This window comes from Jatropha curcas, chromosome 2 (genome assembly GCF_041381405.1).
Source record: "Jatropha curcas cultivar XTBG-Jc1 chromosome 2, XTBG_Jcur_1.0, whole genome shotgun sequence".
NCBI classification, from domain to species: Eukaryota; Viridiplantae; Streptophyta; class Magnoliopsida; order Malpighiales; family Euphorbiaceae; genus Jatropha; species Jatropha curcas.
The window spans coordinates 3144899-3171282 of record NC_143152.1 but is presented as its reverse complement, the minus strand read 5'-3'; the positions used below and the strand labels follow the sequence as shown (position 1 = coordinate 3171282).

The 26384-nt window shown below is 29.6% G+C and overlaps 1 protein-coding gene and 3 long non-coding RNA genes across 6 annotated transcripts; 2 read left to right on the top strand and 2 right to left on the bottom strand.

The window, feature by feature from the left end:
* The first annotated feature begins 3950 nt into the window (after positions 1–3950).
* LOC149498064 (uncharacterized) lies at positions 3951–6934 on the top strand. The gene is made up of 2 exons (XR_016319774.1): positions 3951–4426; positions 6625–6934. It is a non-coding gene; the product is annotated as an uncharacterized LOC149498064 (long non-coding RNA).
* A 4255-nt stretch (positions 6935–11189) lies between these two features.
* Positions 11190–18202, top strand: LOC105645194 (nuclear transcription factor Y subunit A-9). 3 transcript variants are annotated; one of them, XM_012230730.4, is made up of 6 exons: positions 11190–11351; positions 12268–12577; positions 13702–13820; positions 15392–15553; positions 17282–17486; positions 17616–18202. In XM_012230730.4, the coding sequence occupies exons 2-6, from the start codon at positions 12313–12315 to the stop codon at positions 17660–17662; spliced, it is 798 nt and encodes a 265-aa protein (XP_012086120.1). In that variant the 5' UTR covers positions 11190–11351; positions 12268–12312; the 3' UTR covers positions 17663–18202. The 3 variants fall into 3 exon arrangements, with proteins under 3 accessions (XP_012086120.1, XP_012086117.1, XP_012086116.1); XM_012230727.4 differs by having other exon boundaries at positions 12272–12577; positions 17282–18202; XM_012230726.4 differs by having other exon boundaries at positions 17282–18202.
* An 859-nt stretch (positions 18203–19061) lies between these two features.
* On the bottom strand, positions 19062–19484 carry LOC149498063 (uncharacterized). Its single transcript, XR_016319754.1, has 2 exons — positions 19272–19484; positions 19062–19167 (listed from the first exon to the last, which is right to left on the bottom strand). It is a non-coding gene; the product is annotated as an uncharacterized LOC149498063 (long non-coding RNA).
* Positions 19485–23241: 3757 nt separating this feature from the next.
* Positions 23242–23976, bottom strand: LOC149498062 (uncharacterized). The gene is made up of 2 exons (XR_016319795.1): positions 23891–23976; positions 23242–23552 (listed from the first exon to the last, which is right to left on the bottom strand). It is a non-coding gene; the product is annotated as an uncharacterized LOC149498062 (long non-coding RNA).
* Positions 23977–26384: the final 2408 nt, after the last annotated feature.

Sequence of the window (26384 nt, the reverse complement as noted above, 5' to 3'; positions counted from 1 at the left end):
GCTTTCTCATTCATTATGTTATCCAATATAAACATAATTTCTCTAATTTTCTCTGCTGTGGACCCTCGTTTTATTTTTTCTTTAATTAGTAATATTTTTGTAATTCTTGATGATAATTATGCATGCATGTTACTATAAGTTTAAAGTGAAATCAGGATAGCTGAGATGGAGGAAGCAGTAGGGGAGCTTCTTGTATGGCAAATGTACTTGCCAAATTCAGGAAATTATGCTGGAATGGCCAGTTGCAGAAAAGAACTGGAGGTGAATGGAAATTTTTTTAAGGGAAAGTGAGTTATCAGAAATTGACCAATACTTGATCTCGTGGCCAAAATTTTTTTGTCCCGTTTAACTTCGGATGGTTCTGTGAACTCTAGGCCTAGGCCCATGAGTATGTGGTATAGGCTATCCAGTAAATAGTTTTTTCATGGATAATGAGCCTTAGTGGCCTTTGGTTTCTACTCTATGGACCAAAAGCAGAGAAAACATAGTAAAGCAGATGTTAGTTTTTTGCTAACTCTAATGCATAAGATTGCCTCTAAATTTTGTATTCTTATTGTCATGGCATTCTAAAGTTTTCGAGAGACTCCTCTGAATGAAAGTTGTAATTTTTATTATAAATAAGTCTTTAGTCGATTAGGTTGTGGTATGGTTAGTTTTTTTACTTATATAAGGAGTGAGATGAGCAGTGGTAGGTCTCAATTTCGAATTCTTTTGGCCACCGTTATTTTCACCAATTTGATGAGTCATGGAGAAAGCTACCCTGTTGTGTAGAGAAAACAATAGAGGATAAGATTACCAAAAATGCAAAACTAACATAAAATAAATGAATTATTTAACTTGTGCCATCTCCTTTGATTAATGTTGACCGATTAGTTTAGCTTTATGTCTGAAAAATTCCCGTGATATTAATTTAAGTTAAAACTTATACGCTTAATCATTAGAAAAAAGTTTGAATTTTTGAATTTATTTTTAAATTTGGCTAATATTTTTAATTTTGCCAATCAATACTCTGTATTTAATTTTTATTGTCAATTCTGACCTTTATCTAGAATCCGACCGGGTGTAGTCGAGTGATGCAGCTCCAGGAGCGAAAAAAACCTATTTGGTAGACCTTGGGATTATTGACGGTGCGAGATGCTCACCGAGAATCCATGGAGAGTCCATTAATTGTAAATCCATAGCGAAATTTTTCAGACTTTAGTAAGATAAGAAGAAAGTTGTCTCTACAATGTAATTTTCCAATTTAAATATTTTAAAAGCAAAGATGAACAGTGAAAGAATAGCCATAAGAATGTGAATTAATATGATGTGGAGCCAACTAACGAATTCTGGACAAAGGGTATAATTAACAAAGAAAAATAAGTATGAGGTACTAAAAATATTGACCGAAGACGTTAAAGGTGAATCCTTCTTGTAGTGACTTAGCCTAACTTTTACATATAACGCCTATGCTGGCCTGGCCTGTGCATATAATTTGGAAATCATTCCATCACTTTTTAAAATATTATTTCTAAAAGTTTGCATAAATTAATTTCCTTCCTGAAAAAGGGACCAATCTTATCAAGATTTGGTAGAGTTTTTGAATAATTTTGGTATTCTAGTGGTGGCAGTTGCTGCTGCTGCTGTAACATTATTTTGGACTTACTCATTGTATGCATAAATTTTCAAGATTTCAACTACTTATTAAATGGGTATCTTGGAATGTTTCTGTTGCTTTCTTCTTGCAAAAGTCCTCCAAGTTTCCAAAGTACTATTGCCTACTTTTCCCACTTTCTTAACACTTTCCTCAATTTTCATATTTAAAGAATTTAGAGATATTATATTTATTTATTACATATATTGAGTGAATAAATTTTCTATTATAAAATATGAATAAAAATTATTATTTTTCTATTTTTTCTCACAATTATACACTTTCAATATTAGTTTTCCGCATAAAGTAAAAAATACCAATAAAGTTGGTTGATTTTTTTTATATTTATTCATCCCATTTCAATTTCACCTGCTTTATAAAAACTAAATAAAATATTCAGTCACTAAGATACACCAAACTTTTTTTGCCATTTAAATAAACAGCAATATCAAAAATTCATATATGCATGTGCTATTCAAGTTCTAACATCTCAAAAATGGCACCTTCAAATACAAGAAAAGCAAGATCAAGATTCAAGAAGCAAGAACAAGAAGTTGTTTCAAGAATTAGCAAAGACATTACACCAATGGATCTGCCTTGTTCTTGGAACTCCGAAGATGTCCAAGAAGATGGTGAAAAGGGTTCTTCCTGTTCTACACCAAAGGCTCAAAGATTCAAAATACCAAAGGTGTTGCCATGTCCACCTGCTCCAATGAAAAGAAGGGTATACCCTCCTAAGTGCTCTTCTAATAATAAGAAATCATCTTCTTCTATTACCTTTTTTGCTCCTCCTGAAATAGAGCTCTTCTTCTTCTTAGCATTTAATAATATCAAAAAGCTTAATTAATTTATGTATTACTCTTAAATATATACATAGAAATACATATGTATTGCAACTTTATGTTAATTATAGTTTATTATGGTAATTGTTATCTGTTCTTTTTGAATTAATTAAAAATCTGGGAAGTAAAGCAAAATAAATATAGATGATGTGGTATTTATTTAGCAAAAATGAAAAAAAGGATAGAAGAAAGCTACTTTTTATATCCTGATAATTGAATATTATTCTTCTGATTATGCATCTTTTTGCTATTGAAAATGACTTGATATATAATATTTGACATTCGCATTTCCAATTTTCCTTTAATTTCTCAATTAAAATGTATGTAATTTCTGTATCTTTCATTCCTAATTATAATGATCTCATTGAATGACGACAGTTAGAATAAAACATGGTGGGGAAAGGAATAGAAGAAAGAATCCCAGAGCAGAGCATATCATCACTGTCAATCCATTTTTAAAGGATGGTCTTGTTCCTTATTTTCCTTCAATTCAATTAAATTATGATTTAGGGAAAAAATAACAAGAAAATAACAAATGCTTAATCACTAATGGGCCATTTGTTTGTTGCAAGAGAAATAAAAATCTCTAACTAGAATCAAAGAAATAATAATTACAAAAGGAAAAAAAAAATCAAATAGTAATTTTAGGCAAAAATTTGATTACTAAAATAGCCCTTTTTGCAACTGGAAGATCATGATTTTATGAAATTTATTGATGTTGAAAATAAAAAATAAAGTCAAGTCAATAAATGAAAATTACAAAATAAATCATGATAGAATATCGTATTTAGATGTGTTTTCTGTCACTTTATTGAGTTTCATTTTTATAGTCTTTTTTCAAATTATTTTTTCTTGTTTTTGGTTGCAAATTTATAAAATGAAGAAAATAAATACAACATAGGCAGTGTACAATTTGTTCACCATTCATAATCTCATTCATAAGAGTTCACAAAATAGATTAGATTATATTGTATGTAAATAGAATATGGAAGGGAAAATATACAAAATGAAAATGTGGAGAAACATGCATGTATGAACAGTATAAGGTTATGTTTATAAAAATAAAAATAAATTATCATAAACCATTAAATATATTCAAGAATAAGTTAAACCCAATCAACATTTAATTATATCTAAAAGAAAAAATAAATAAATCCAATTACAAGTTTCATATTCATAAATGAAACACCCCGAATTTTTATTTTTGAAATTTTTGGATATTTATTTAATTAAAAAAATCGGGAATTTTGACCGTGTGGGCTGTAAATGTAATACAGTCTTAATTCAAGCCTAAATTTTCGAATTGGACCCAAGCCCAAAAATAATGTCGAAAATTTTGAATCGAGAACAGTTAAATTTTCGAATAACAATATGAAGTCCAGCAATTAATCTATTATGTATATATATAAATTAATTTTCCTAAAAATCAAATATCATAATTGTTCATATTTTATTAATATTGAGTAAAGGGAGAAAATATTATGGAACCAAACTAAATAATTAAAATAAATCAAACCGGGCCTTAAAACCAAATTGACCTTTCAAAAACCACACAAATAGCTTGAAAACCAAGTGAAAAACCTGTAAACCGAGCAAAAATCGAGCCAAATCATTAAATTAGACCAAACCGGTTCGAATCGAACCGGAATGGTCTAGAAGCCCCAAGATTTTTTTTTCTTTTTTTTCTTTTCTCTTTTCCCTTCTTCTTCCTTGCGCCAGCGCCATGCGCGCGACCCTCCTCTCTTCTTCCTCCCTCCACTGATTTTTCCGGCGGCCTTGTCACCACCGAACGGTTCCAGTCCTCCCCTTCATCGACGGCGAGCTTCTCCCTCTCCTTCTTCGTCTCCGATTCTGGCGAAGCATGGGATCACGAGCGAGTCGCGATTCCGTTTCACTCGAGACAGTCGCGTCATCTGCTTTCACCTTCAAGTTTCCGACATTTTCCAGCTGAGTAAGTTAATCCCCAACATTCATCCGTTTAATTTATGAATTCTTTGATCAAAGATTGAGGTTTTGAATCATGAATAAAACTATTGCATAAATCTAGACCCTAGCTCCTGCTGTCATACATTTTTTTTAAGGAAAAAATTGATTCTCTAATTTAGTTTAAATTATTAGCTAAGTTAATGGATAAGTTTAGCATGAACAAGGGAATTTTAGTTAAGAATAGATATAGCATGATTATGACAGCAACATTATCGCTAGTACTTGATCTATTGCAGGAATTTATAAATTTAGCTACTGTTTAGGCGAATGTGAATAGAAATTTTGAATTTTTGCTCTTGAAATCGGTATATAAATGATTCCTATATTGGGATGGTTAGATTATTGCGTTTATTATAAATCCTTGTGAAGAATTAAGCATTCTTTAGGTTAAAAATAACTAGTTAGCTTTATGGTCAAGTTCTCGATATCCTAGGAAGGAGGAATTGAATTGTTTCCAATTTGAATGAGTTATAAACTGAATTTTTATTAAAAAAAAAAAAATGTGCAAAACCAGGGGATATATTATGGGTACTAAATAGGAAATCTTGAATTCCTTGAGCTAGCAGTAATTATTTAGTTGATTTCTTGAATTATAGTGTTTGGGATGAATATGCAAAGTCATAAACCAAGTTCTTAGTGCGATATGAGCTCAAGTTTAAGGAAAAATATATTTTTCTTGGGCACAGTCGCTGTTTCAGGTACTTCGTACCATTTTAAATAATTGGTATGGAAACAGATGTATGTATATATATTTATATTTTCAATACTCTTATGTTGGTTAGTGTTGGTTACTGCTTGATAGCAATATTTTTGCTAAATTAACGATTCAATTGAAAAACTCTTTAGCTATATCTAGAAGTGGTATTTTTATGTTAAGACGGAGAAATTTATGAAGCTTCAGTTATATGTTTAAGTTTCGAGTTGAGTTATCTAGTAGAAGTATTTACTAACTTGGAAGTTAATTGAAATATTAGTTATTAATAGTTAGTCTAGAACTTTAATAAATGTTTAATGATATTGTTTATACCTTAAGCAAAGAATTATTGATAATATTCCTAGAATAGTTGAAGGTCTTTTAATTTGTAAATTATGGTTGATTGGTGATATATTATTGAAGGCGGATGGGTATTTGATTTGATTGATTGCCCGACGGATGGGCTGTGTGGATTGAGTTAATATTGAATGAAATTTTTGATATTTAAACAGGTGGATAGTCCCATTTTTAGGGGAAATGCTGCCGAAATTTCAGTAGAACCTAGGCTACACATAATTAATAAGTTTATTTAGATTAATTCTATAACTTGATATTTAATAAATAAAGTGCTCTAATTATTTTATTATTATCATGATTATTCATTTAATTATTCAATTATTTATTTATTTCATCATTGTTGTTTATTGTTAATTTTTTATTTATTTAGTTATTTGCATTTGAGAATGGATGTCTAATTGTGCATTGCATTACGATGTTTAATTGATTAATATGCTTGCATTTAATTGCAATACTTGATTAATTGTGTTGTGATATTGCTGTGCTTTGTTTGTGTGGAATTTGGATGAAGTGGGTCACCATGGGACTGTGAGACCGTACCGTTATATGGATCCAATATGATTACCGTTAGCCGGGTAAATGGGAGATCGGCGCCCCCGTGTGCACCTACCGTTACCGTTACCGTTAACCACGGGTTGGCTTCTCGTCGTTGCGCACCGGACAGTCTAGATTTGATCGCAGCCCGCAGGGTGGCCTCCTGTTGTGAGCGCTTGATGATCTAGATTGGATGGAGACCACCGGGTTGCCTCCTGTTGGTATGAAAAAGAAAAGAGAGGATAGAAAAACAATGAGAGGGTTGGTCAAGTGAGGATTAGACCGGTCGGCCAGTATGAGGGATCGGCTCCCTGGTGCACATGTGAGAGGATGAGCCATGTGGGAGGACGGCTCATCGGGGGTTCGGTGACTCCACTGACTAATCTCCACGTGATGTGATTATATGAAGATGTTAATGATTGTGAGTGCTGGTGATGTGCCATTTGTGTGACTGGCTGCGTGAGCATATAACTAGTCGAATGACTAGATTGATATGTTTACATATTTGTGTGACTGCGTGTGTTGTGCAATAATTATTTCTCCTTAGAAAACTCACATGTTTTGTTTGATGTTTTCAGGGAGTAAGTTTTTCTTAAATCCAATTTAGGCTATGTTCCTTCGGCGCAGGACAATAGAGAAATTTTTCCTAGTTCCACAATTATTTTCCTATGTAATTATGTGTGTACAAAGCTATGTATACCAAAGAGTTAGTGACTCCGCAGTTGTAGGATTTACATATATTTAGTCGGGTATTAACATAGATAAATAATTCTGTAAGCCCATATTAGAATGTGATGTATTGTAAATTGGGCCCGAACTATAGAATGTTGAAGAAGATAAACTTGGGCCGAGAAATAATAAAATATTGAGGTTTATTTTTTTTTATAATCACATGGGTTGAATGTTGAATTTTATACCGAGATAATAGATTCTAGTGTTTCAGGCTTACTACGGGCCTCGGAAGCCTTAAGCTTACCTGGGCCCTAGTGCCGGTCCGACCCACGAAATCGGGTCGTGACAATAAAGTACTTGTTTTGTGAATTTATATTTTTATATATGTATTTATTTTAATTGGATAAATAAGTTTTCGAGAATTTTCATTTGTGAAAATGTACCTCCGAGAGCGGAATTCCATTTTCAAATTATCCGATCTGCTTAAACAATCCCGAAATGTTTCCATGCAGAAAACATTTTCAAAATGCAAACCAGCAGTCAAAAAGAGTTTCCATGCAACACATTAGAGTACCATATGGCTATTTTCAGAGTATTCAGCAAGTAGAGTGAGATTGAAGACTTCTAAATTAATTGCCTATTACCCATTAGGCACTATATCTCATGCCATTAAGGAGTACTTGAATTCTCCGATCAACAAGTTTACACACGTATATACCCCATCTCTACGTCTCCTTTTAACAATAGTTAATCATCTTTGTTCCATAATATTTATCACGTATGAAATTTTACGTCCTTTAAAAAAATTATTAAATTTGTTTAAGATATAATAAATTATTGAGTAAATTGACTATATTACCTTTATTTTATACTAATTCTCTAAGTAAGTCATCAAATTATTGAAGTAATAATTATTGGTTATATATAAAAGGTAAATATGAAAAATGAATATTTATTACTCTTTGAAACCACAAATGTGACGAGTATTTTAAAACAAATTATTTTCTCAAATATGGGAAATATTATAGAACGGAGACAGTGTAATACATCTCTAAAAAAAAAAAAGAGAAAAAGAAGATAGGCTTCTGCTAAGGATTATTGTCTAGGGTTTTGGTACATTTAATTAAGGTTGGCAGGATAATATAACTTTTGGTTTCTTAACTTGTTAAAGATTTTTTACTTTAGTGTGTGAACTATTTACTTTAGTGTGTGAACTATTTAGTGTGTTACATTTGAAACCACAAATGTGACGAGTATTTTAAAACAAATTATTTTCTCAAATATGGGAAATATTATAGAACGGAGACAGTGTAATACATCTCTAAAAAAAAAAAAGAGAAAAAGAAGATAGGCTTCTGCTAAGGATTATTGTCTAGGGTTTTGGTACATTTAATTAAGGTTGGCAGGATAATATAACTTTTGGTTTCTTAACTTGTTAAAGATTTTTTACTTTAGTGTGTGAACTATTTAAAAAAAAAAAAACCCAAATAAACATTCATACTTATCCAATGAAATAATGGTTTCGATCATGATTTCCGGTGATATGTATATTAATTTTTTCTAGAAAAATAAAATTTGATTCCAAAGCATCTTCTTTTGAAAAAATTAATGCAAATTTAAAAAAAAAATCGGTAAATTTATTTTAAATAACTTTTAAAATGCTCGCATTTATATAAACAATAAAATCAATTAATTTTACAAAATAATCAAATAAATTATTATTTTATTTTTTCTAAATGTTATTAATTAAATAAATTATTAGAAATATTTTAAAAATGCTTCAAACAATGTAACTTTTAACTAAGTAAAATATTTAAAAGGAAAAAAAATGTTAAACTCCCATTTGTATTAAACATTATAATTATATACTAAATTTTATAAAATACGCTAAGTGATTATAATTTTAAAATAAAAATAAAAAATCTTTGGTTCAAATCGGATTGGAACCGCCAGTTAACCATCGGTTCCTAGCTGATTCAAGTTCAAAATTTACCATTTATATGAACCTTAACCAGCTCTTGAATCGCCGGTTTCAGTTCAAAATTTTGAATCAAAATAGGCTAAGTGATTATAATTTTAAAAATAAAAATAAAAAATCTCTGGTTTAAATCGAATTGGAACCGCCGGTTAACCATCAATTCCGAGCTGATTCAGGTTCAGAATTTAACATTCATATGAATCTTAACCAACTCTTGAACCGTCGATTCTGATTTAAAATTTTGAATCAACGATTTCAATTTGATTCTAATTCCTCTATAGTACAATTTGGTTACAGTTTAATTCCGGTTCAAATTGAACCGATGCCCTTGTCTATCCATTACAAATTCGCCCCTAATTGTCATAGATGAATCAGTGTGAACTAGTGGAGAGAGAATAATAAAAGTATTCTGAAATAATAACTATTTCAACTATCTAATATATCGTTCTATTTTTATGAATTAATGTATTTAATAAAATAATTTCATACATTAAATATTTAACATGTTAAAATAAAAATCAACAATGTCTAGGACTAAAATAATTAAACTGAAGAGCGAATTTATATATTTAATTAAGTAATTGACGTTGATGTCTTTCTATTTATTCAATCAAGTAAATTTGCTCTCTAATTTTCGGCCGCTAACGTTATCATCGGTAATACTGTTGTCAGTGCTTCAATTTTTGTTTTTTAGTTAAATAAAAACATCTGTCCTCTTTTCCTTCCCAAAGCTTCGTCAGTAACACCACGTGGCTCCTTTGTAGACGCTCTTCAGGCGGCTTACAGTTTACTCCTTGTCTCTTGGGGACACGTGGAAGTCCACGTCGCATCCTAGAGATCTGTGCGTGCTTGTCGCCTAACGCCTGGTCACAAAAAAAAATTGACCGTTCCGTTTGCTACCTATCGCCACGACAGTGTTACGCCGTTAAGGCTTCGTTATCTCACCAGTCATCACCCACTTTACTGTTTGCGTCGACTGAAATTGACTACGTGGCGTAGGTATACTGACTCGGTGGGGCCCGACTTATATTCTTTTTGGAGGAATGGGATCCACAGGTTGACACGTTTCAAGCCATAAATAGAAGTTGAAACTTGAAAGGTTTGGGAGATTCGGATGGGACAATTAGCATTATTGATTTCTTTTCCTCATAGACGACTTTATCCTTCCACATAAGAGATTTTTGTAAATTTATTTAGTTGATATTATTAATAATTTAAAATTTGGAAAAATGTAATGTAAATATTAAAATTAGAATAAGAGAACTAATATATTTTAATTTAATTATTAGTTTTATTGAAATTATAATTTATAAATGTTGTTATAAAAAATTTAAAAATGTCGATTATAACTGCATAGTATTTTTCTTCATTTAACCAAAAAAATAAATTTAACATTTTCATTTCAAGTGAAAATAAAAATTGCCTTTTGATATACTTGTGATTAGTGAGAATATATACGTCTAAATATGAAGATAACGAAATTTTTTACCTAAATAAAATTAATACCAACAAAACAAATTTCAAAAGCACTCTAATGTTAATTTGAAAATATTTTTTTTCCTTCCTTTTTAGATATATAATATTTACTTTCAAAAAAAATATATAATTCAATAAATAGTGATTGATTTAAGTGAAAATGGAAGTGATTCTAAAAAAAAACTCTCCAGCTCCAATATATAAATCATTTTTAGATAATTATTTTGTCTTAAAATATAGGTGATTTTAAGTATTTTAAGGAGTAATAAATGATATTTTTCAATGTTACTCTTATTTATATTAAATACAATAAATATTTCATAAGTAACTATTAGTTTTGAGATAAACAATAATTTGATCAAATTACTATTGACTTTGTTATAATATAGGAGAACTAATTCATCCTTAATCATTATGTAAAAATTTTAAACGATTTATATTTTTGAACAGAAAGAATATATAATTATATATTTTACATATTCTATTAGTTAGTTAGCTAATTTTACATATATTAGTTAGTTATTAACTATTAACTATTAGTTGGCAGCTAGTAGTTGTTCATGGAGTTGTTTAAATTAGAAGTATCAGGTTCAAATAATTATTTAATTAATTGTTTAATTTAAAATAAAAAAAAAGACGTCAGTAGAGAAAAATTTAATAGATATGATTGTTAAAAAAACTTTAATTAAAAGTTAAACGCTAACAGTAAAAGTTTTAAATATTTAACGGTTTAAAGTTCTCATAATATCTAAAAGCTACTATAAAAAACGAGATATCCTAATCTCTAAATGCTATTATAAAAGTTGAGATAAGATTTTGATCTGGTAAAAATAATAAAAACTACGTTTAAAAGCTAGCGTGTCGTAAACCATGCCATGTTATTTATATCCAATTAGATCTCCTAATAAGTTGGAAAAAAAAAATAGAGGGGTAGTTTCGTCATCATAAGTAAATGGAAATTGACGATTGACGATTGACGACATTAGGAAGATAAATAGGTCTCCCACTCCAAGTGTCCGCTAACCCCTAAGTTTATCAGCAAGTATATTCAATTTCTTTCTTTTCTCTTCCTTCAAATGCTTGCTCTGCGTACACTCTTCCTACCAAATTGTCCTGTCAAAGATGAAAGTCATAACTCATAAATCAAAGAAGAAGAATTAGAAGGTCTCTCTTCACTTGGTAATTCTCTCTTCATTGAATTGTCTCTTTGTTGGTTGTATGTTGTTCAAATTTTGGGAATTATAGTTTGAATTCTGTTGCTTTGCTTCTTCTCCTTCCTCTTTCTTTTCCTTTTTCTTGTTGCAATTGTAACTTCTTCGATCATTATTCTTAGGTATGGATGACACTTTTGTATCTGAGAATGCATGCATGTATATACTATATAAGTGTGAATATTTGTTTATGTTATGCATGAATAAGTGCATATCATTGTTTTTCTTGTTATCCAAAATATTAGAGATTAAAGATTCCATGACAACAACAAAGAAAAAAAAGGAAAAAAAAAAAAGAAAAGAAGAAGAAGAGTAAGTTAATTATCACATGAGGTTATTTTTGCTGAGATTTTTTTGGTGATCCTTGAAAGGTTATTAATTTTATTGATTTTATATCTCATTTATGAGCAGTGGTCCTTATACCTGTAATTTATATTTAGAATCCCACTTGTATGAAGGAGTTATGAAGTTGGAATTGTACAAATCAATGGAATAAGAATTCTTAAGGGATAAGATGTGTTAAAATTCATGTAATTTAACTTTTTATACTTTTATGTGCAATATATTGATTCCCAAATGTCTCATATCATATATTTATTTATTTATTTTTGGTTTGAATAGCCCGTCTTTTAGAAGATTTTTTTCATTGAAATAGCACTGGAAAGATACATCTTCAGCCAAGTCCTTGCATGTTCTTGCTTATATTTTTTAGTTAATGGGCTTAAGAGGCTCCATGATTTATTGTTGTGATTGATAGTCTATACTAAATCCGATAGATAGAGTACATGAAATCAGTGCTAACTGGTATCCTTATATGTATAACATATTCGCGCTGCACTATGCCCAAGTGACTTCTCAGTACATGGTTTTTGTTTTGGTTGTAGGTAGGCGGCAGATCTGGAAATTTTCAATTTCATATAGTAAGAGGCATGCAAATGAACTCTGATGACAATAAAAATTCAAAATTATATTTTAATAGCAATAGTATTTGTACACCTACTTCCAAATCTTGGTGGCATAGCATCGGGCATAATGTTGTCTTCTCAGACATGGTAGAGGAAAGCGCAGCAAAATTTTCTCTGTCAAAGTACATGGATGGTTTTGTGGGGAAATCTAGCAAATCACAAGCTAACTATCTGTTGGAAAAGGGAACTGATGCTAGTAAAGAAATGTTCACTATTTTGCCACAATCAGGTAATGTTGAGTTGTGTGTATGAGACTTGTCCTATTGAAATATTTTTAAATGCTAAGCTTAATGGACATATATGAGTTTAATTTGGTATTCAGTCTATCATCAGCTTCCATTTAATTGAGATGAAAAGAGTTAACTATCATGACTGAGAATGATGGTGAAATCATTATTAACTGATCCAGCAATTTTACCTTTTAGTTTAACAAGTTTTCTGTTTTATTTATTTTTCTGACAATCATTTGATTGCTGGCATTTGTTATTATGCATTTACAGACTTTAATGGAAATAAATAAATAGGAATTCATCCAGAAAGAAAATCCGTGTCATTGTAGATTATTTTTCCAAGATTGGAGATTGGCTGGCCAATGCTATCTGCTCATATTTTAACTATGATTATATGAGATGCTAATATCTCCTGACTGGATCAATACTACTCTAGTGTATTTTGAGATGATATATATCCATGAAGTATGGCAACTGCGTGATGTAATTTAAATTTTGTGCAGCCTATGCATTCATTCATGTGTGAATTATTTTTCATATTATATTTGCACATGTAAGCATGCATATGCAGATTTGCAGTGTGTGAATGCTTCCTTTTTTAACTGTATAAATTATTGTGCATACATATGTGACTCGCATGAGTTGAATGCAAGAAGAAAGGAAGTATGCTTAAAGTTGAAAGCATGTCATGAATCGATGGCTATTATCAGTTTTTGATCTTATTGAAATCCTGAAAGGACCACAATTATTGGTTTGGTTAGCTTCAATTTTATCTTAATTAAGGATAGTCTGAGTGCTGACTTTGTTATATATTGTTCTTGCAATCACATAGCACAACATTGTCTCTGGAATTTTTGGTTTTAGGGATCCTTTATGTATATAGTTTTGACCTTCTGCAAAACTACAGTACCATAGCTGTTAAAAAGCTGTTCATTTAATTACCTTATATTCCCTCTCAATTGTCTTACATTAGATGGCTGGTTTTCTGAAAATAAAGAATGTTCCTTGTGACTCTTTGAGTAACTAGTGACGGTTTAAATGATTCAATTGTTTAAGGATGGCTAGGCAGAAGATATATAAATCTGTATTATGATACTAATAGCAATATTCTTTCCATTGACAGATGGGAAATATGGAGAAGAACATCCTAACTCACAGCATTCTGTATCCATTATGTCTCCAACAATGGTTGAATGCCTTGCGCCACCTACCCAACCAGATCTTGATGGATACTACTCATTTGTACTTCACTCTTCTCCTGTCTTTCACTTGTGCATTAACTCATTTCCATTTCGTTCCATAGCTATTCTTCTGCATTTGATTTGGTTTTATATATATAAATTTAAAATAGTATTTTCTTTGGTATGTAGCCTTCTTTATTGAGCTTTACCGCAATTTCTCTGTAGCAGCGTCAAAGTTGAAATTGAATTTTTTTTTTTTTATCTCTGGCATGTGTCTCATATCCATTTTCAGATCCGTAATCCATTATGCCAGGAAACTTTACCTGTTCATGGACCTCAGGCTCTGGAATGCAACTAGGAGCAAATTTGAATTTATATAAAAATCGCTTCCTGCTTGGTCTGATATGGGTTCAGATGCCCAATTAGTTTCAATTTCTCAGTTAATGTAAGTGTTGTTTCACTTGGATTTTGAATTCATTATGTCATGTAGGTCAATAAGAATGCGTTTCCTAATAGAGGGTGCAAAGGTAGAAAAGAAAGATGGTTGACTTGTACTTTGTAATTTTCTATTGAAGTTTGTAATGGAGAAGAGACTCGCATAAAATAACAGATATAGCATCTAAGCTGAACAAAAGATTACTAGCAGATTAGGAGCTGCAGAACTAGTTTTGGCATCTTTTTCGAAACTTTAAATTAGATGTGTTGGCTGCAACATATGCTAATAATATTATGTGTCTTGTCACCATAATCTTTTTACAAACAGAAAGCAACAGTAAGGTTGCTTTTTGTGGATTGGAGGTCACTGGTTAAATCCATGTAATAGTGTAGTGCAATGCTGTTTCCACTGAAGCTTTTGAGAGGGTGAGTGCTAGGATAAGTGTTTCTGTAATTTGACTCTGATTTCATCTGTCTGATGCACATTCAGAGCTTGTGATGTGGGAAGCTTCTTATACTACACTGGGATAACCCATCTGTGTAGGTTTTCTATTTGCTTTTTTGAAGTTTGGATCACCAAAGTGTGTTGTAGCTCGACTTGCAGAAGGTGCTGGAATCTCTCAAGCTTGTTCATTGGCTGAATGAAGCTTTATAATATTTCTCTGTATCATGAATAATTTAATTTGAAGTTTGGAAGTCAGTAATGTGAATCTTCTTGTTTGTCCTTTGTCTTTCTCTCTCCACTTGCACACAGCACGATGTACTCTCATACATTTATTTCCTTGTACATATAGTGGCTTCTGATGTTTCTAGAATAGTGGGTTAGATATTCAAGCCAATGGTGTTTTCTTGCATATTTGGGTTATGATCTGTGGCTGTTTAGTGCATATCTATTATTTGTTTGGTTGCATAAAGATATTCATAATGTAATATTACTTTATTTTTTGGATATAATTCTCATTACACAAAAATTTATATAATCATGATTAATTATTAATCATTTTTACTTTCACCGTACCATCAGAGCTAGATAAACTCTAATTATAAACATTATATAATACATTGATTTTATTTCCAACTACATAGTAGAATAAAATGTCATTGCATTTGATGACTGTTCCTGTTAAATTCTTGTTTCCACAGTATCCTACCAGACAAAACCTACTATGTTAACAAACATGTATTGTATTGACCTAGGTTCATTCTCATCTCGGAGCCTATAACACTAGAATGGTGTTGCCCCTTGAGATGACAGAAGAGCCTGTTTATGTTAACGCCAAGCAGTATCATGGCATTTTAAGGCGAAGACGATCACGTGCCAAGGCTGAGCTGGAAAAGAAACTAATAAAAGTTAGAAAGGTATATATTTGTGCCTGTCCATCCATTTTTAAGTTTAGCAATTTTAGATTGTACTAATTTCATTTGGTTGCATGCTTTTTAGTTGCAAATTTTGCATAAGTTTTGTGGTATGGTTAAAGAAATTATCATGCTATTGGCATGAACAACCAGGAATGCTCGATATGAAAGCTACTGCATACAAATTAATTTCATGCTTTGATTTTGTTTTTATTTGGAGAAAGGGATGGGGAGGGGTGGAGGAGTTGTAGGTTGCACTTATGTTTTAGCGTGCAAATATAAAGCTTAGATAACATAGATAAAGAGAGGGAACAAAAAGAAGATGATGGGAAAAATGACGAGTTTCATCTTTGTATTTTAAAGCTGCATGCATGGCAGTCATTAAACAGGAGAACTGACTAACAATTGATATTTTGCTATTATAAGATAATAGTGTTGCCCTGTAAAACATGAAGTTGTTTTGTGTGTATTCTATTTCTTTTCCTGGAAGAATAGACTTATGAAACTTTGTGAAGTATCACTCTAAGTTATACTTGAAAACACTTAAATTAAATCAAAACAAGATATTCCTTACAATCTCCCTCTACTCCAACATAATCTTGATAGTGGGAATGTTTTTTATCCTCACACTGTTGTTTCTGGGGTGCTACAGGTTTAATATTTTCTATTGCTCACTTAAACAATTGGTGGTAAGTAATGGTCTACCTAGGCTTTTTTTTTTTTTTCTTTTTTTTTAATTACTATTGGGTAGTTCTTTGATAATCTGAAGAACTTTTCTAATATTTATTGTTCACTATTGTGTTTCTTCAGAACAAATGAAAACAGTGGAAGTAGTAGTTTTTTGGCCATATCATTTTTGTATTTTACTTGTATGTTTTTATTTTTATTTTTATTTTTATTTTTTTTTTATTATTTTTTTTTTCCGGGGAGTTTTGTTAAATATAGTTAGCAATAGTGCTAATGAAGTGTCATGGAGAGGTGATTCATTAAAGTTGAAGGAACTGTGGCTACAAGGACTGAAGCAAAACAGTTAAAAAAAATTAATAAAATAAAATAAAAATTAAAGCAGCAAGTGAAAGTATGCTAGTCCTTTGGTTGTCAAATTGGAATAGGCAAGCCAATGGATCTTCCAAATTGCCTTGGCACCTAAATGGTATCTGAAGGGCATCTTAAGAGACTAAATAAATATGAAACAAATAAAAGAAATCTGCTATTGTTGTTTGCATGATGTAGCGTCTATACTGAGAAAAGAAAAAAGCAAATGTTGTTTTATGGTCGAATAAAAAAGAATCAAATAAAAAATTTCTCCCCTTATCGGATTGGGGAAGAGGTTTGCATCCTTCATATGTTTAGTTCAACTGAACTTTATACATTTACTCAGCTAGAAATCCTAGTAATATACTCCAAATTATAGGAATTTGTGTAAGATAAAGATATGGCTTAACATTTGTGTTATGTGGTTTATAGGCAGGCACATGCTTTTCAATCTTTTCAATTGCGTCCTGATCATTATGGTTTGTCTATGGTATCATCAAATTATAAACAATAGATCACATTTAATTGGCATTAATTTCTTGGGAACTTTATGATCTTCTCGATGTCTAGCATAAGTTTAATTTTTTGACTTGGAAAGAAGTATAACATTCTCTCCATTTGAGGATATTGCTTTAAGTTTTCTTGTTCGAGTCCTAGCTCTATCTAACATTTCCCATTTTGTTGTGTTCTCTATAGCCTTATCTCCACGAGTCTCGACATTTACATGCTCTGAGGAGGGCTAGAGGTTGTGGAGGCCGCTTTCTGAACACTAAGAAGCTTGACAACAATGCTCCTGACAAGGTCAACAACTTCAGTGAAACTGTTGCAAAACCTTCCATAAACTCATCAAGAGCAACACTTGTGCCTGTCAACTCTTCCAAGAATGCAGATTCATCAACAGGTAATGGCACTATAACAGAAACCTATTTACATGAACAAATCCCACAGCAAACCTACACTAGTGCAAATAGTAATGGGTGCTACCAATACTTTGCTGAATTTCAATTATCAAAACATCATTCTAATTCAGACAGGATTGTGGAAGAAAGGGATTGCAACATGAAAGCATATTGGTGATTGGACAACCATAAGCAAGTTTTATGCTGACCACTCCATGCTTGTTTCCTTATTTTTAAAGATATTATTAGGTTTTCCTTCTCATTTGGTGGGGTATCAAGTATTAACCTTCGCCGGATCGAGGATCCACAATTTATATATATTTGTGGTCACAGGCAAATCATTCTTGGCTTTTACCTCTGGTTCATGTTCTTGGAAGTTGTAAATATATTTCTACTTTTGCTTCTGCTTAATCTGTTATCTGCATGCATCAATAGGATAGAAAGTGAAGACATGCAAGAGATTACCATTTCTGTTCTATCTTTGTTCGTTCCCTTTGAAGAAAGGAAGGATCCCAAAGAATCGATCTTTCTTTTAGTTGTTGAATCTATCTTTGATTGATCAATGTGTGATATTCCGGTCCTTAATTTCAGCAGTGTTCTACATTTTGGGCTTGCATATTGTCTTCTGATTGTAACAAGCATTTGCCTGTATTATTTCTAGTTCTGTGTTTCTGACCTTACAAAAGAAATATTTGATACTTTGTATTGGTACTTTAAATTGTGTCTAGTTGTAAGAACTACGAATAACATTGCATTCCATCCTGGAGAGGTATAAATATTATAGGCATTAGAGAGCTTGTGTGTCATTTAACTACGAAATATTTTCACTTTGATGGGATTAATTGTCAAAACACGTTTTCATCCTCTTATCATATCCAACGTCAGTGGCCATGGCTGTTTGCCATATTGCTCTAGACGAGGTATAATTTTTGGCTTAAAGCGACGTGTCGTCTTGTTCTTAAGTTTCCTGGTTTTTCAATAACTTAAAAGATTCGCTAAATATTTCTGGATGCTCAGAAATTAAATTATGAAACCAACACACAATTCTCAAATATTTTTAATTATATCCCTTTAATTTTCAAAATAATAATAATAATAATAATAAATTGGCATCTTACACAAATAGAAAACCAATTAAAATCTCAAATTTGAGAACGTTAAAATTCAAAAGAAACATTGTTCCAAGAAAATAGAAATCAAAGAAAAGATGTGAAAATTGTGCAAGAAATTTATTTACAATTGATTTTTCTTTTTGAAAATTATCTTATTTTGAACGGGAAAAATAAAGAATGAATTTCGTTCTCTCGAATAAAAGAAAATGATCTTAAAGGAACTAAAATAATTTTGAGTTGAAAACCATTAAACAAACAGGATAGGCAAGTATTATAAACTAGATTTTTATTAATCATAATTCAAAATTAAGATATTATTTCATTAACTGAATACAATTGAATTCTTACACATAATTTATAATATGAGAATGAGAATTTTGAAACTCTCGACCGCAATTCCAAAAGCAGTAACAAGCATATTTTGCTGTAATTGCATTTCCAATGCATGTGCCCCCAACTTGGCCATGTCTTTGATAGCATTTTTTGCCACAATCCTCAAGTGTACAGCCACTTGGATATAACTTTTCTTGGCATCTTTTCTGTGCATTTGCTTCTGCCGCCATTGATGCTCCTGCAACAACAGTATTATATCTTTAATTAGAATTAATCAAAGAGATTTAAAAAGAGAAAGCGAAAGAAAATAGTTTTTTCACATTAAAATTTGCCATCTCAAACCTGAAAAGATAAGGAAAAGGATGAAGAAAAGGTTGAAGGAAGGATTTGCCATCTCAAACAACTTCTTCTGCCTATTTTTCTCTCTTGGATTGTAGAAATACTTTGTATCAAGAATATTATGTATAGTGCTAGAGTCATTTATGAACATTATTTTATATAGTAAGAAAGTTGAAACAAGAAATGCATAAAACAAATTAGATGATTTCATCTCAAAACTATTAGTATTGTGTGTTAAGGAAACCAAATAACAAAAGCTTTCAAATCCAAAATTAAAAACATAATTTGACATATATTCAATTTAAGGCATTTTTCGGTAATAACTATTAACGTAGTATTTAATGTTTTGACGTACAGGGAAGAAAACGCTTTCTCCCGAATATTTAAAGATACTCTATGTTCAGGACTCAAACTCGAGACCTATGGTTACGGCTGAAAGGATTCATACTATTCCATCTCATACTCCGATTAATGTGTACTGAAATATTAATAAAATAGCTAACAACCATTAAAACAATTAATTATTACTAAAACATCACATTTTAGGATTAAGTATAGAAGAGAATCACAAATCAGATTATGATGTTGGACTGACTAATCTTATCCTTAATACAATTAATTAAGGAAATCTTGTTCGATTATATATATATTGTATTCATGTTGGAGGCTACTAAATTTGTAGAAGAGGAAGAAAAAGCACGCAACTCCTCACCCAAAAGTTGGACAAACGTCACCTCTCAGTTTTTAGTTTTTTAGTGAAAAATAGTAAGACTTCTATGTTTTAAATTTTAAATATTACTTATTAATGAATAAACAAAAGTTTAATCAATATATTGTTAGTCTGAACTATTCTTTCCCTTCTCAAATAAATTTAAATTACTTATAAATAATAATTTAATAAAAAAAATTTTCCATTTAGGATGAGCTACACTCCATTTTTTTGGTTTTTAAACTAAGAATGTATTTTTCCTATTCAGGCAAGAAATGAGGTCATTTAAACATTAATGATGTATTTTGGCTGTGTTCCATAATAACTTTTTAAGTAATTAATCAAAACGCTAAAAACTATTTTTTATATTGTGATAATATAACGTTTAAATAGCTTAGTTAATGTAGCTTTTATAAAATATTAGTCCGGTAATAATTCTTGTATTATGAAAAGCTATTCAAACAGCTACTAGATATTCAAATAGTTAGATGCTATTAAAACAGATAACAACTATCAAAACAAATAATTTTTTCGAACAGATCTTTAGAGAATTTTTTGTCTTAATTTTGATATTTGAATAAAAAAGTATATATATATTATTTTGATATATATTTTTAATATTATTTTATTGAGTTCAATTATTTGTTAAATATTCTAATATGAATTAAAATATAACATTTGAATTTAGCAAATAAGAACAACCAAGCAATATTATAAAATAAATTCATTATTTATTCATTAATTAATTGAATTTTATTTATAAAATTCAAATTATAGAATTCAAAAACAAGAGTATCAACCACAAGTCCAGACGCAGTGACAAGAATATTTTGTTGTTACTGTATCTTCAATGCATATCCCACCAAATTGGTAGTGCCTTTCAAAGCATTTTCTGCCACAATCATTAAGCGTACAACCAGTTGGATATAGCTTTTCTTCGCATCTTTTCTCCCCATTTGCTTCTGCCTCCATTGATGCAACTGCAACTGCAACAAGATTACACTTTTAAATTTACATTACAAATAAAAATTCTTAACATTATATTATTTTATACTATTTTTTTCTTCTAACGAAAGTTTTTTGAGGTCTTGTTTCTTTTTTAATATGTGCTTTCGGAGTAAAATTCAAATAAAATCTACCAACAATAGTGACTTCAGATTTTAAATTTCCCGAAGTAAAGTTCGTCTGGAGATACAGTCTACTTTTGTTAATTCTACTGCCAAATTAATAAAGTTGTGGTTTTTTTAAAAGTTCATAGAATATAAAAAATGAGATTCAAAAGAAATAATTTTATAATATTAACTGTGAAGAAAACCTGAGAAAATAAGGAAAAGGATGAAGAATTGGCTGAAGGAAAGAAAGGCCATCTCAAACTTCTTCTACTGCCTATGTTTCTTTCTTGTAGCATCAAGCATATTATATGGTGCTAATCTCAATTATGAACATTGTTGTAAATAGTAAGAAAATCTCTAAAATACATAAATGTGGATTTTTTTTTTTTAATTTTAAAGAAAATTGTCTATATATTGGATTAGAAGTAATATGCATTTATAATTATGTTTAATGTAAGGTGAAATGTAATATTGAATTTTTGTGTCAAGGAGAGAAAATAATGAAAGCTTTCAAATACAAAATTGAAAACATAATCTAATCTGAGATAGGTTCATTTCGAGTATAAAATTGGATTATGATATTTCACTAACTGATCTTATCCTTTAATACAATTAATAATAAAGACAACCTTGTATAATTCAGTTTTTGTATTCATGTTAGAGACTATTACATTTGTGAAAAACTATGAGGAGTGAATCAAATATTAAGATGCATTTGAGTTCGGCCAACAATTGATACAATGTTAGAGATTCGATCCATGAAAAGAACAGTAATAAAAAGGGACAACCGGAATGTAAGTGAGTCGAGTCGAATTTGAAACTCGGTTTGATAGAATTTTAGCTCAGTTTAAGCTTGACTTATGGCTTGAATTTAACTTTAAGGTCAAAAATTTGAAGCTTGAATGAGCCTAAAATAAATATTATACATATGAAAATATAAAAACTTGACGAACTTTTGAGTTAAATATTATTAAGCTCAAGCTTGACTCATTTAGCAAATGAGTTGGTTCAAGCTCGAACTCAATTAAAGTTGAACCCCAACAACTCACGAGCTGGCTCAGCTCATTTACACCTCTAGCCACAAAATCTAAAATGACATTAGATGGAGATATTTGTGGGAAAAAAAAAAAAAAAAAAAAAAGTTATGAAAGGAAATATGGATAATAGTTAATAAGATTTGGAAATATCCGTGGAAAAAAAAAACACAAAACAAAAAGAAAAAAAAAAAAAAGAGTTGTAAAAGAGAGATGAATCAGTAGTTAGATTATTATTCGACAATAGCTTTTCATGTAATTTTTAGTATTATTTACTAAGTTAAAGTATTATTTTTATTATTTACCGTAGCGTTGGATGGCATTGCGTTTATACAGTTGAGAAAAGAACTGCATAAGGGTGGAATCCATTGAGACTTATCTAACATTTGAACAAAAGGTTAATAAGTATTCCATTCTTATATGCTATTGTCTATTTGGTAATTTATTCGATATGTAATTCTAACTTTATTAAATAAGAAAATAAATAAATATTCCACTCATTTCTAATCATGAAATCAAATTAGCAAATTTCTACTCAGGAGATGCTACTTTGTTATGACTCGTTTGGATAGCCGCTCATTGCTGAACAAATGGTCTGGTAAAATTCCACCTAAAAGTACTTCTCTAATAATTAAAAAAAAATGTAAAAAATGTAAACAAAATCACACTTATTAATTTTTTATTGAATGATTGAAAATTGTGTAAATATGCTAATTTCACAAATTAAATTGTTAATAATTTCACAAATTAAATTGTTAATAATTTTACAAACTTAAGCATTTAATTGGTCAAATTAAAAGTTAATAATGTTATTTTTCATAATTGAAATAAAAAATCTGAATAATCCCGAATAGAAAAAGTGTCCGTGTGAGGACTTCCGTCTTTCACTTTTAATTTTGAATATAAAAAATGTCAGAACTAAAAGTTCAGAATTTGTTATATTTTGAAATTTTTATTTTGGTTCGATTATTGGAATTATTGAAATAAGTATGATTTGGTTTCAAATTCAATTATATATATTTAGAATTTTAACCTGTTTATCGAACTCATTTAATAAACAAATAACTGAAACGAATTTTTTTTTGGTTAACTGTAAATTGTAAACACCACTAAATAAAAAAGAATAACCAAGGAAATATTATAAACTAAATCTTTATTCATTATTTTTTGAAACAAAGTATTTGATTGATTAACTGAATATTGAAATAATCAATTACAGAGTTTAATTACAAACACAACTATAGACCACATATCCAAATACAGTAACAAGCAGATTGTTTTGTATTTGGATTTACAATGCACATTGAATCCTTTTGCTGGTGTCTGGCAAAGCATTTTTGAGAACAGTCATCCTGTGTACAGCCACTTGGATATATTTTTTCTACACATACTCTCGCTGCATTTGCTTCTTCTGCCACCATTGATGTAACTGCAACAACACAATTCTTTTAGATTATACTAAAGATTTATATATTTTTTTTTTTGGCTATAACCATCTGATATTTAAAACCTACTGGTACGACTAATCTATATTCGCGCAAGACAAACCAATAAAGGGATATAAAACGCTTCCTTCTAGGTGTTTAAAGGAACTCAACATCCAAAGTTCGAACTCAAGATCTTTGGTTAAAGGAGGAAGTATCACTATTATCTCATCTCACCCTTTTGGGAGTATTTTGTGCTATTCTTTAAAAATAAAGAATTTTGATATCTTTTAGAATTTTATAATTAAATGTATAAAATGATAAAGAGAATTGTGAAGAAAACCTGAAAAAATGAGGAAAAGGATGAAGAATTTGTGTAAGCAAAGGTTGGCCATCTCAAACTTCTTCTTCTGGCCGTGTCTATTCTTTCTAATTTGTATTGGCATGATTTTGCATCAAGAATATTATATATAATGCAAGAATCATTTATGATCATTATTCTATATATGGCAAGAAATCTCTAAAGCAATGGAAAATATATATGTATGATTCCTTTTTTTTATCATTCATTATGAGGCTTAATGAGTCGAAATAATACTGTGGGTTATATACAGGGATAGCCCTCCCCTTGACGGTCGAGATAAACTCAAATTCATAACTGAAAACATAATCTGACATATATTGTATAAATGAGAATCACAAATTAGATTATGATTTTTGATCCTTAATACAGTTAATAAAGCCATTTTCAAAAAAAAAAAAAAAAATACAATTAACAAAGGAAATCTTGTATGATTCAATTTTTCTTTTCATGATATAGGGCTACTATATAAAGTCAATAAGATAAACAAGAAGGAAATAATACAAATTATTAGGGGAAAAAAACAATTAGGTGCGAGTGTATTTTTCTAATCAATTGCAATCCATTTATGCTCTTTCCAAAAATAAAAAAAAATGCAATCCATTTATTAGGTCTTGTGAATTTAGCGATTAGAATATGTTATTGTGGAAATTGCAAATGAGAATTTGTGCAACTAATATATTAATGATTGTTTTAAAGCATCATTTATAATTTTAGTTTTTTTTTTTTTTTTACTTTTTGCTAAAATTTATGAGCATATAATTAATTTTATAGGTGTTTTTTTTTCAAAAAAAAAAATCCTTTCAATGTGTTATATGGTTTGCTAATATAAAGTGTTGTACCATAATCTTATATTTTGTATATTTCTTGTGAGTTTTATTTTCTATTTCATATCAAATAAAAAATTTTCTAATATATTTCTTAATAAATAATAATAAATTATATTTATTATTTTAAACATAAATTATTTGTAGGAAATAATTATAGCCAATCAAATTAAAGAATTATTAAAAATAATAATTAAATATATTATATCCTTCCCATATTTAATATGTATCTTATATAATATAATATAACCTATCTTTATTTTTTTAACCAATATAATTAAAATCCTTATCGATATTATATTCTTACCATATTTTATATATATCAAATATTATTACCATATTATATTATATTACCATATGATATGCATAGATTATATTACCATGTAATATATATATTATTACACATACTAGTATTACCATATAAATGTATATATTACTATATTTAATATATACATTATATACCTTATTTAATATTATATTATATGGTTTCAATTTTAAAAATGTCGATTCCAATTATAAGAAAGGTATAACCAAATATTATTATAATATTTTATATACCTTATACATTTAATTTGTTATTTTTATCCAATAAAATTTAAAGTTAAATAACAAATTAATACGATCAATCAAAATTAAATTACTTTTATTTTTTCAACCAATCAAACTAAAATCCTTAATGATATTTTTGCTAATTGATAAACTTAATATGAACATTTTTGGCAATTCTAATATTTCCTCACACATTCTCACTTTTATTTATTATACAACTCACAATGTTATTTTAGCTTATTTGACAAAACAAAAATTAAATATAAACCTTTTAACAATTCCACCCTCATCCTATTTATAATAAAATAGAATGTGAAAATTAGAAAAGACTTGCGTACGCGAGGTGCTAGACTTATTTATATACCAAATCAATTACATATAAGGTGTTAGTTTAAACGATAATATTTTTAATCATATTAGATAAAAAAAAAAAGATAAAGCAGTAATATTTAAAAAAAAAAAGAATGAATTTTTAATCAACTATACACTGAATGTACACAAATCTCATAGAAGACACGTCATATTTATATATCATGGGAAAGGCATGGGAAGCTACAAAACACAGCCAATTCTCTTATCACTTTCAACTGGGTCCCTCCATGAGGAAAAATTTTGGTAAAGTTTCCAACTTGCAAAACCCATGCAGTGCTTTTCCACTACTATTTATATTGTGAGCAAAAGAAGCTTCCCCTCTTTCAGGAATATACACGTGGAACAATACAACACTCAAAAAATTCAAGTCCTTGTATTAAAGAAATTTGCTTAAAGTCATATGTGATATAATTGATCTTTCAACATATTAAAAAATATATAAAAAATAAAAAATCTCGAGTTTAAATTCTCTGTATTATAAAAATTATCATTAATTTAATGAATATTATTCAAAAGAAAGTATTACATCTGCTATATAGTCCATACATATGTTCTCTGTTTTCTCGGTTCATCGAGCTTTTATGTATTAAAAAAATAATTATACAAGATAGAAAGAAAGAGAGAGATTTCTTTATACATTGGCCCACTGGAGGAAGCCCGCTTGTAATTAAAACATAATAGAGAGGTCCCTTTCAATAGCCAATTTGAGGCCCTACTCAAGCATGTTA